The 12917-nt window shown below is 35.2% G+C and overlaps 1 protein-coding gene across 4 annotated transcripts in view; it reads right to left on the reverse strand.

Annotated features, from left to right (window-relative positions):
• MAD1L1 (mitotic arrest deficient 1 like 1) overlaps positions 1 to 12917 on the reverse strand; it is an 862777-nt gene that overhangs the window by 370479 nt on the left and 479381 nt on the right. For all 4 annotated transcript variants that reach the window (XM_074281152.1, XM_074281151.1, XM_074281153.1 and 1 more), the window contains one exon: positions 10891 to 10979. In XM_074281152.1, coding sequence (XP_074137253.1) covers positions 10891 to 10979 — 89 coding nt within the window. The remainder of the gene's footprint in view (positions 1 to 10890; positions 10980 to 12917) is intronic.

Raw genomic sequence — 12917 nt, forward strand, 5'->3', positions numbered from 1 at the left:
ACAAACCTTGGCTTACCTTTTTATTCAGCTCCATGGAAAAATCTGAAAAGATTAGCAATGTTTGTGAAAGAGATGTCAACAGCGTAGCTGCAAACTCTTCCATCAAATGTGAAATGCCTAGTACTCACTGGGAAACTCCCTGGGGCTCACATCCCTTGGGTCTATATCCTGAACAAGAAAGCAAAACTTTGACAGCTTCAGTTCCCTATGAGCCAAAGCGTTTGATGCTTGGCTCACTTATGGCAGCTTTGCATTGCTCTGTACCAGTAACTGAGGCCTTCGGTCCAACACACAAGGGGCTGAAAAGAGAATACTGGTCTTGGCATTTTTAAGGTTTACAGATTTTAAAAAACAAAACAAAAACAACTTGATATTTTTGCCAAGCCTGATGTTTCATCTCTACTATGACAGGAAAAAAGAGGAATATTTTCCCTGAATAGTTTGTTTGTTTTAGTCTCTGATGCATGATGTGTACAGATGCCTAGAAAAACTTTTAGGGCTCTTCTCTGAAAGATGTCTCAAACTTTGTTGCTTATTTATTTTGGTTAAGAGAGGCTTAGTATATGTCATTTTGTTCAAAAAAAAAAAATCAAGAAGATATAATTAGAAAGGACATATCCTAGGTGATAATCCTGGTTATACTACTAACTAGAACGAAGGATAAATGATAATTAGATATGTAACAACCTCTCTGGATCCTAGTTTCCTAATTGCTGAGGAAGACGGGCAAGATGATCACTGTTCCAATTTTTAAAAAGGGGTGGTGGCTTGGTGGGGAATTCCCTATTTCAGAACAGGGATAAAAACATTGAGATTTATTTATGTCATTGAAAGATTCATTGGACATGGAGCTTAGATATTTATCTAGTCTAGGGAGAAAAAAAGAAAAACAGGTAGGATGGCTTTAGGAAAGTCCCATGAAATTTAAGTTCCAAACAAAATTAAAAAGAGAAAGTATGAGATTTCAACATATACATACATATAAGGTGAGAAGGGAAAGGAAGGATGAAACAGGGAGAAATGAGAAAAGGAAAAAGAAGAGAGAGTTATTACTAAAGGATGAATAGAATATATGTAGTCTTGACCAAATCTTGGGAAAATAGCCCAGATCATCTCTCAAGATCCTTTTCAAATTCACTATATCAGCAACAGAAAGGCTATATATATGATTTACTTATTATTCAAAAAATTTTATTCGATACCTATTATATATGATGTTCTTTGTTTATATATTTATTTATTCATTTGTTCATTCATTCATTCACTTATCTTGCTCATTAGATTGTGAACTTTTTATTGATCAGGGATGACTTTTTAAAAATTAAAAAAAAATTTTTTGTGTGTGAGACAATTATGTTTAAGTGACTTGTCCAGTGTCCCCATAGCTAATGTCAAGTGTCTAATGCCAGATTTGAACTCAGGTCCTCCTGACTCCAAGGCTAATGCTCTATTCATTATCCAAGGACAGTGAAAAAAACAGATGGCCATCTACTGCCCCATAATGTACTTTAATAAGAACCTTTTGCCTACCCCCATTCACTACTGGAATATCCTACTAGTAGTTTCCACTTTCCTCATCCAGATGACAGTCAGGGCTAGGGCAGAGAGAGATGATATGACTATTCTGGCACCAAGCTAGGGATCTGATGTTTTTTTCACTGTCCTTCTGCTTGAAGAGTGTGGTATAATAATAAGTTATGGCACTACCGTTGTCATCCAAAGATCTTCTTTCTGAGCTGGGCTCTAACACATACAATCCTTGTGGTCTTTAGGTTTTCTGAACTTCAGTTTATTTGCCTCTAAAATGGTGACAAAAATACTTTTATTTCCTATCTAATGAAGTATTTGTGAGGCTCATATGAGATTTTATAAGTTCTTTAGCAAGCAATAAAACACTGGATAAATGGCTATCATCATCTTATTATTGTTATTTCTATAACTGTCTACTCTTGAATCAGTCCTTTCACTTGGATGATGTCAATGTTCCCACCCATCTCCCCATCTTTCTCCACCCCTTCGAGGAACAAAAAGAGTTGACCAGAAATAACAATGAGGAGCTAAGGGACTGTCTTGTGACAGCAAATGGGCTTATTACCAGGCCAGGTTTTGTTGGTCCACAAGCACAGTCCATGAAGAAATAAGTTTTTGGCCCTTTAGAAGGAGGCACATCTCTTCTACTTCTCATCTTCAGCTAGTCATTCCTTTCTGATCTTTGTTAAATGTAATGGGGGTTATGACATGATATTGGAGATTGGGTTAATGAAGGTTGTAATGAAAAAGAATTATCATTTATTTGGATAAGTCAATATATTACTACTGTTGAAGACAGATAAGATGGTTTTGAAACATGACACATTTTTTTAAACAAAGGACTGAAAACTCAAAAATCTTGACACTATCCCTGAGAACAATATAGAGTATTTTCTACCTAGCCAGAAGTTAAAATGACCCAGAGAAAGTCCTGGATAGCAGGTTTAACATATAAAGATCCTTTCATGTTTCTTAAATAAGGTTCGTTCTTTTATTCCTTCACTGAGTCACATCAATTTGTCCTTCCTGGTTGGAAATTGGTCTTTTTATACTTGAGCTGTTTATTATTACACATTGGCAGAAGTGCAGGTGTTCCAAACAGGTGTGGCATCTGCAAAGCATGCTGGGCCTCTAGAGCTAGAAGCATCTTTATCTCCCCTGGCAGCACAAAGCCCTACTGCCCCTATCCCCTTTAAAGTCCCATCTCATCCAAATCTGGAAGATGGCATTGTGGAGTGCTTCTCAATAGGAAGGGAAAAGAGATCCATCGAAGGATCCAAATGGCAGCATAACTATGTTCTGAGCTGAGCAGGGAGATTTCCAACAAGTGTGACTAATAGGCATTGGCAAGGAGATGCATTTTTTCTTTGAATTACTGTAACTCTAACCATTTGCTAAATCCACAGACAACATTTAGGATTTACTGGAGTTGCTACTTGACAGGAGAAATGAAAGAGTTCAGATTTGTTCCAGTTGAGAAGGTCTTTCAGTCGTTGCCACTTAAGTTTTTAGTAAAGTTTTTTGCCTTGGAAAACTTATTTATTTGTTATAAAGAAATACTTTGACATTATCATTATGGTGTTTTAAAAGTCTATAATTCCTGTAGGTAGCAACAATCAAAGCACAATGAATAAAAAGAGAAAATGAGATTGATCAGAAAAAGAAGGTATAGGGAATAAAAGGGCACATATAAATGGGTGGGTCTCTCTTCTCTCTTTGTTCTCTCTGTCTTTGTCTTCCTCTCTGAATATGAATCCTAATTAGAGGGAATTAAAATGGATAGCTTAGATTTTTGTAGTGACTAGCATATGTTTGTATGCTGGTATGGTTTTAGAAATGAGCTTGAAACAGGAACGTAAAGTACAAAAATTAAACAAAAAGCAAAAATAATCTCCTCCCCCCCCTCCCTAAAAAATAGTCTGGTGTCTAAAGAGACTTCCTAAATATCTGATCCCTAGTGGCAGATCAATACTCAACTGTAGCATGAAGGGCAAAGGATATTTTGTACCACCTAATATATCTGGGATAGCCAATTCTACCTCATAATTGTGAAATGTGAGCTAACTGGAAGGGTTAGACTGAAATGATAAGAAAAGTCATACTGAATGCAATTGGAATACTCTAGAACTATGGCATGGACCATTTAGAAATGCATAATATAAAGAAAATCAAAGGAAATTTGTAATGAGAAGCCCATAGTTAAAATGATTCTACAATACTAATGTAACAAGATAAAACAGGATGGGAAAAGAGCAATGCATTTTTTTCTAAGGATTGATTAGAAACTAATAAACAATTCATATAGGGCATTTTTAAAAATTCAAATTCAAGGATGTGGAATTCTGAAGAATTCTTTCATCCCTTCATTTCCTGGGCCCAACTTTTCCAGACAGAACTTTTTCAATAGTAGGTAAGGAAATAATAGCAAGGTAGTCACATAACTCAAAGCTTCTTTGAATTGATTGTTAAACCTTGGAGACAATGGCATAGGACAACCCCAACAAAGCACACCTACCATCAAAGAAGGCAATGTACTCCATAAGAAAAGCAGAATTTCATTAGCTCAAAAGAAATAAGAAGTTTCACATTTAGAAACATCTCCACTCCAAATATTCATGTGGACCATTTGTGCCCAACCTGTGGTAGACTTTGAGGGCTTGTATTGACTAATTAGTCATAGTCAGTTACACTCTACCTTAACATGAATATAGTAATGTCATTTTGGTCTTTTTCAAACACAAAGGCCAACAACTAACCAACCACCAACCAACTGTGGTCAGTCAGTCAATAAGAATTATCTAAGCATCTATACCAAGTGCTGGACACTGTAATGATTGTAAGAAATACAAAGAAAGACAAAAGATCACCCCTAATCTTGAGAACTTCATTACAATAGGGAGGATAACATGCAAATAATATATTCAAACAAGCTCTATACAGGATATATTGGAAATGATCATCAGAGAGTAGGTATTAACATTAAGGAAGATCAAGAAAGGCTTCTGACAGAAAATGGAAATTTGGCTGGGACCTGAATGAAGTCATCAGGCAGAAACCAATACAGAGTACATCAGGCATGGGGAGCAACTAGTGAAAATCCCCGGAATCTGGAGAGAGAATTCTTCAAGGAAGGGCTAGGAGGCCAGTGTCTGTTCTGAAGAATATATAGAGAGGTGCCGGAGCAGAGAGGGTAAGATGTAAAAAGGCTGGAAAAGCAGGAAGCAAGTTGTGAACAGCTGGATGTAACAAGGAGCCACAGGAGTTTACTGACTGGGAGTAAGGTGATGGTACATTGTTCGATACATGCTTTAGGATGATCAATTTTGACAGCTGAGTGGAAGATGAACTGGAGGGCAGAGAGAATCCAGGCAGGGAGATCAACCTGCAGCAGGATAGGCATATAGTCTGGGGCGACCTGAGGGTCTGAACCAAAATGGTTGTGCTATCAGAAGAGAGAGGGGGGATATCTGGGAGATACTACAGAGGTAAAATTGATGGCCTTTGCCATGAGAGAGTGGGAAGATTGTGTTAAAGAAAAATGAGTAATCAAGGATGACACCAAGTCTCAGTTTAATTCAATTCAGAAAACATTTATAAAAGAATGCCATGCATGAAGCTTGGTTGCCTGGCAGGATGATGGCGTCCTCAACAGTAATAGAGAAATTCATGAATGGGAAGTGTTTGCACTTTGAAAGTGGCAGAAGGCATCAAGGTGATGTGAGACAAGAAGAAGCAAAGTACCAGAGTAAGCTCTCAGAACAACTTCAGTTTGGCTTGATTTTATGCTAATAGGGTGGAAGTCGAGATAGGTGAGGAGACCTGAAATGGGCTGCTGTGGTAAGTGAGAAAATGAATTAACAAGGTGTAAAACAATCGCCTTCCCATAGTGAGAGCCCAGAGATTACATTACATAAGTTTGTAATATAGCTAGTAAGCCCAATTTTGTAATTTTCTCCAGCTTTATGAACTTCAGCTATAGAAAAACGGGGAAATAATAAGAGGGTTCAAGAAAACAATGCTGAATTCTAAAGGCAAGATTCCATCTGGATTTTAGCAGGAATCAACTTAAGTTCCAATGAAACAGATTGAATAATTTCTATTTTCTGCCTAATCACAACTCAAGTTAAACACATTCAGCATTTTCCTTGTGCCCCCTTCTCTGACCAGCTGCCAAAGCGGAAATGCTGATATTGCCTAGAGATGACACACCAGCATTTTCTCAGCAAAACAAGTTAAACAAATGTTGACCTGAATTTCTATTAATTAAACACTAAGACTCTTCTTCCACAGCTGTGGCTTTGAGTCCTTTGAAAAAGTTTTAACAAAACTTTTAAATATACATATGTATATCTCTGAATCCAAATACATATGAATATGCATTTCTATGTGTAATAGATGAGTATATTTAAGCATTAAAAAATTTGTTACTCTATACAACTACTTGGCCTTACTGGGCTCATATTTGTTGAAGAATAAATCAAACTAAATTGTAATTATTTTGCTGGCAATCAGGTATTAATCACTGAAAAGAGCAGATCTGTATTTTTAACTTAGCTATGTTGCCCAAAGATTTGTCTAAGGGGAACTTATACGAAGGCTTTTTTAAAAGTCACGTAAAACTTCCACATGGAAAGAAGAGGAAGAAAACAAGGTTGAAATCTTGTTAAAATAAATCCATAACAGAAAATTTTAAAAGTTTTAAGTTCCATTTGCAAAGCACAAGTACAATCACAGTTACTGAAAGAGCTATATAAGAACAAGAGTTTGCATCATGCTGTTAAGGTCAAGTTAAGGTATTTCATTACCATGTGCTAAATTTACCAGAATTTCTTCTTCAACCCTTTATCTACTTAGGTAGGAAACAAGAAGGGAATATTTAGTATTTAGAGAAGTTGATTTTAAGGCTTCTAATTCCATTGCAGTAAAAAGCTATAAGAGTATCCACAATAATTATAATAGCATTTTCAGTAACACTTTGTTTGTGAGGGGCTGAAAAAGCTGAGAAATGTTCTGGACACAAAAGGCAAAAGCTTTGATCCCATATCTGCCTCAGATGCTTCCTAACTGTATGAGGCAAAATTTGAACTCTTGACTCTAGGTCTAATGCTTTATCCACTGCATTACCCAATAGCTTCCACAGAAAAGATAAGCCAAAGAAGAATGAAGTTGATATCTAGTAGAGACTAGACTATATCCTTCTTTTCCACAAAAATAAAGCAGGAAATGAAGGAAATGTCGAAGGAACAATGAGTGGGATAGGTTTACTTTTGGGAGAGATGATGGTATAAAGAAAGTGAAGGAGGATAAAAAGTACAGCTCATTCAAAGACTGAACTGTTCCAACATCAAGAAAACTACTTCCTTTCTACCCTACATACAATATTCTCTTACTTGAACTACTATAGAATAGATGCCTCTTCTCTCTCTCTCTCTCTCTCTCTCTCTCTCTCTCTCTCTCTCTCTCTCTCTCTCTTTCTCTTTTCTCTCTCTCTCTCTCTCTTTTCTCTTCTCTTCTCTTTTTTTTTCTTCTCTCTCTCTCTCTCTCTCTCTCTCTCTCTCTCTCTCTCTCTCTCTCTCTCATTTCAACATTTCAAGAAATTATTTCTAAGAGCTTGGCTACCTCTAGGCTGGGGGGGGGGGGGGAAGAACCTACGTTTTAGTTTCATCTTTAAAAATAATTTCTTCTGTGACCTTAAACAAGTTATTTTTCTCCTACAGGCCTCGGTTTTCTTATTTGTAAAATGAGCTTGGACTAAGTGATATCTAAAGCCCCTTTTAATCTCAAAAATCTATGATTCAATAAAGCATAAAGCCATTCCCTAATTAATAAGCAAAGGTGATTAACAGCTCTCAAAAAATAATAAACTATTAAAAATATTCTGAGAGACTGTCTGCCAATCATTAACAATGAGATAAATGAAAACGAAAACGCCTTTGAGATTTCATTTTGCATCCAGCAAAATGGCAAAAATGATAAAAGGTGAGACTAGTCACCATAAGGGGGTTGTAGAAAGAGAGGAACACTAATGCTTTGTGAAAAGGTCCATCCATTATAGAAACCAATTTGGAATTATGCTAAAAAAGTGATTAACATATCCAAATACTACACCCTCAGAAATCCCACCGATAATTTTATAGATATAAATACATACTACATATTATATGTGCATATATTATATATACATATGTATGCATATTGTATACATAATTTATATATATATAATACATATATTTACATATGTGTTGTGTGTGTGTATTATACACACACACCAAATAAGGAACTCAATAATAAGAAGGTCCTTGATGTCAGGTTAAGATGACTGTATGAATTAATATAGAGGAAGCTGGCTCTCCCACATATATTCTAGCAATAACTTAAAGTAGGCACCAGATTGAATAAGAACCAAGAAATCCCAGGAGAAACATCAGTAAGCTATTTTACCTAAAGTAGAACTGCACAAAAAAACAGCCTGGGATAATGCTGAAAACACTAGAAGTCAGTTCACCAGGATAGCCAACAAGAGCTCTAGTAACCAAGTCTAAAACAACACCCTGATTAGGATGGGCTCAGAGATGGACCTCAGATGAGGGTCAGAAAGTGAAATCTGACAGAAATGGCTTGATTAGAATGTCCCAAGGAGAGTGGAAGCTAGAGGCAGGACTTAGTCAAAGGAAGAACCAATCATTCTTCTGTGACTACAGATCATAAAAAGAGACTCAGAAACCTACCAGCACAAATAAACATAGATATATAAGTAGAGATAGGAATGAATGGTAAGAAGAAAGGAAATCAAGATAAGGATCTAGGAGGATCTGACTACACCAATGAAGAGCGAATCAGGAGGCTGAGCTAGGATCTAGCACAAAGTTGCAAATCAAGAATTATGGAATGAGGAGGAAACACTAAATACAAGAACAAATGAGGAAAAAAAAAAAAAAAAACTTGGTCACAAAATTTGAAAGAGTGCCTGGAAGCAATAATACAAAAATCTAAAAAAATGAAATAAGTGAAATGATAGCTCTGGAAGAAATAACTGGAAGGAGAAAAAAGGTTTTTTTTAAAAAGGTTAAAAAAAAATCAATGATTTCATGAGACAATGAGAAATATTAGAACAAAAAAAAAAGGGAAGGGAAGGGAATGTAAAGTATCTATTATACAAAACAATGTCTTAAAAACAGATGATAGATAAGCTAAGATTTGCTAAGGGGAAAAAAAGGCCATTCATAGTTCTTAGGTTATTACTAACTCGTGTCCAACGCTTCCTCTCTTTGTTTTTCTTGGCAAAAATACTAAAATGAGTGGCCATTTTCTTCTCTGGTACATTTTGAAGATGAGAAAATTGAAGCAAAATATTTTAAATATGGTCCCTAGTGTCCTAGTGCCACACAGTTAGTAAGAGTCTGAGGTGAGATTGAACTCATAAAGAAAGATGCATTATCTTGACTCCGTACCCAGTACTCTATTTGTTGTGCCATCTAGCTCCCAATTTATTTTAAAAAGTCATAAATGAAAGCTGCCCAGATTTGCTAGAATACAAGGGGCAAAGTAAAAGTAGAATGAATTTAATGGTGATCTTTTGAAATAAACCACAAAATAAAAATTCCCAGGAATGTCACAGTACAAATTCTTAACTTCCAGTTAGAAGAGAAAAATGTTATAAACAAGAAAGCAAAGTACCAAGAAAAAAACAAGTCAGGATTACCCAAGAATTTATAGCAAAAACTTTAAAGGAAAGAAAACCTTGGAATATAATATTCAAAAAAATAAAGGCAAGAAAAATTTTCCCTGCAAGATGATATATTGTAATGTTCTCTTTCTCTAAATTGTAATCCTTCTCTGGGAGCAGGTCTCTTGGGGGCTTCTGGAGGCAGCCTAGGCTTCAGTTTCAGTTCAATAACCCCAAAATGTAGCCAGGAGTTAAAGTCCAGATCCTATATTGTGTCCTTCAAAGTCTTGAATCTTTTCCTGTGGTCTGGTTAGCTTTTATAGAGGCCTATCTCTCTCTCCTTGGTTCCCCAATGAACTCTTGTCATAATGTCTCCAGCCAGCTTCAGTCTCTAGCTCCTTCTGAATCCAAAGTCTCCAGCCAGCACGAAGGTTGAAATGGGAATGAAATCCTGACTCCTCCTCCCATAGTGTGGGCTTTTATATGCTCTCTAAAGGTGTGAGTCTAATGTGTGGACCAATGAGTGAACTCCTTTAAAGGTGTAAACTCCTTTAAAGGTGTGAACTAAGTGCATAAGTACCTTGTAAGAATCCTAACAATATATTATTTTACAAGGAGAAAAACAGAGCTTTAATGAAAGAATTCCAAACACTCTTGCTAAAACAGATTTCCTGTTGAGCCTTTATGTGCACACAAACATGCAGTCTTGGAAAACAAAGAAATTCAGCTCCTTCTGCAATAGCTAATAGGCAGTAAATGCTGCTCAACGAAAATAAATACCAAGTAACAAATCTTGGACATGAAAAAAAGAGATGGAAACTTCTGTACAGAAAAAATACATATGAAAGATGCCTACAAGATATATAGTTTGAAATGTTTATTAGGCAGTTGGTGATTCAAGACTCTAGGACATAAGAGGTTAAGATTGGATAAATCTTTCTGGGAAATCATCTTCATAGAGATAACTTAATCCATGGAAGTTGATAAGATCACTAAGTATGCTAGTAAAAAAATAAAAGAGAAAAGAGGACAGAGATCGACATTTGTTAGACATGACCTAGAGGAATATCCAACAAAAATGACTAAAAAAGAAAAATCATAAAGGTAAGAAGGGAACCGTGAAATCTAGAAAAGAGATTATTCATGACAACAGAATAATCAGCAATGTTAAAGAAAGGAAACAAGCATTTATTAAACTGTGCTCACAGCAATCTTGGGAGGTAGGTGCTGTTATTATCCCCATTTTATAGTTTAGAAAATTTGAGGCAACAAAAACTTGGCCAGAGTCGAACAACTAGTAAATGTCTGAGGCCAGATTAAAAGTTAGATCTTCCTGACTCAAAGTCCAGGGTTCTGTCCATTACAGCAGGGACAGTTAGGGACTTGATCGAAAGGCATTTCACTTTTTAGGGATTATAATGTAGAGAGAGAGGTGAAATGATGATAGATTATAATCAAATAAGGGAAAGGAAAAGAATTATTTAGGTTTTAAGTGTTAATAGTAAACTAAATTATGTAAATAGAAGAGTAAAGCCAAGGGGAAACAAGTGTTTGTGGAAAAACTGTCTTAAATTTAGGGATGAGGGCATATAAGCACAGATACAGAAACAATTTTCCTAGAATGATGTAAATGCTTAGAACAAATAGTCTAGAAACATTTCCTCTTGTCCTCATGGGGGCCTTCTAGTACTCACCTGAGGGCATTCAACTCCTCATTGGACACAAAGAAACTCTGATCCACTGTACCAGTCTGAGACTTCAGGATTTTCAGCTCTATGTCCAGCTAAGAGAGAAAATACCAAGGAAATTAGATAAGTTAAGATGCTGGTGATTACTTCTAGTCCACACCCTAGTAAAAAAGTGCCAAGTTCATAAAGAGTTCTGGATAAATATCCTGAATTCTGAACTATGGGATCCTGAAGAAAATATTTAATTCACCTTTCTTTGGGTGAGCAAGAAATCACATTGCTAAATATAGGAAAACAAAGATTCTAAAAACTAGGAGATATCAAAGCTGACATGACAAATCTGAGGTGTTCTCCTTCTTTAAAATGCCAGTGACAAAATTAATTCCTTTTTTTATGTAGCTACCAGGCCTTACACTTTTATATGTAAGTAACTCTTGGAAGACTAAGGAAATAACTGTCTTCACATTCCACCTAGACTGGAAGAAAAATGATGTCAATTTTATCATTTAATATAGTCACATTTTGAGTTAATCAACTGTGTCATAGGAATGTCATAAAAATGTGAGCTACTGTTTCTTATTCTTCTCATATTATGGACATTGGAAGTCAGACTGAGGAGGACTGAGAGTCACTATTCTACTATTCTTTTATATTTGATATTTAGTCTACAATTGTGTAGGTGGATAAGGGGTTAACTTTTTATATTTGAATAGAAATAATGAAATGTAAGCTTATTTCCTATAATCTGACTAACAAATCATTGAGATAAATTAACAGGAAGTTCTTCGTTCTGTCCCCATGATTATTATATGAAGTCTCTATATTTTGAGAAGTTTTCATTACAAGTAGTTTGGAGTTAATGAATATTTAGCATAGTAATGATTGGAAAACTATTCTTGAATTTTAATGGGTCAGTGTCATATCTGACAACATATCTAGGCAACTGTAGGGGAAAAGGTTTGTTTGTGATGATGCTCTAGTTCTGGTATGAATTATTTACTGAATTCTCAAAGAGATTTTGAGATTTATATTTGTAAATATGGAGATAGCTGACCTCTTGGTTTATAAACAGAGCATATAATTCTTGTTATGGGAAATTATCTTTCTATGTATTTGGTAGGTAGTATGTTTCTGTAATCCAATAGCGCTCTGAGCTATTAATTAACAATAGCTGCTAGGAAAAATGACAGAATTTAGATTGAGACTAAAACCTCATAAAACATCAAGAGACATAAAACATCAAGATAAACTCCAAGTTACCTAGATATAAAAAGTCACATCCAAAACAGATTAGAAGATTTAGAAGAATTAGAAGATTAGAAGAACAAGGAAACCAATTACCTTTCAGTTCCTTTCAATTACCCTCCTATAAATAGAAGAATTCATGACTAAACAAGCAATAGAGTAGATTGCACAAGATAAAATGAAAGATTTACTTAACCAAAGTTAAGTAAAACTTTTAAAATTTATGCACCAAAAAAATCTAATGAAAAAAATATAAATAAGTTATACTAATAAGGGTGTCACATATAAGATAAAGAATTGATTCAAATTCACAAAACTAAGAACCATTCCACAATAGATAAATGGTCAAATGATAGGGAATAATATATATTTTTAAACAACCATGTGAAAAAATACCTCTCATAAATAATTAATAATTAGGAAAATGCAAATTAAAACAACTTTGTGGCTCTATCCATCAGACTAACATTAGAGAAGAAGAAAGAAGGAAGAAGGAAGGAGGAGGAGGAGGAAAAGGAGGAGGAGGAAGAGAAAATAATAAATATTGGTGGAATTATAAGAAAAACAAGAACATTGGGAAAATGTTGATGGAACTGTGAACTAAATGATCCAGCCAGTTTGGAAAACAAGTTTCTAAACTGTGTATATTCTTTGACCCAGCTATACCATTACTAGGGCTATACCATAAAGAAATCAAAGAAGAGAAGAAAGGATCTCTAATACCAATAATATTTATAAGAACTTTTTTGTGGAGTAACCAAAAATTATATAGATGTAAGAAAATAATA

The sequence above is a fragment of the Sminthopsis crassicaudata genome, chromosome 1 (assembly GCF_048593235.1).
Source record: "Sminthopsis crassicaudata isolate SCR6 chromosome 1, ASM4859323v1, whole genome shotgun sequence".
Taxonomy (NCBI): Eukaryota; Metazoa; Chordata; class Mammalia; order Dasyuromorphia; family Dasyuridae; genus Sminthopsis; species Sminthopsis crassicaudata.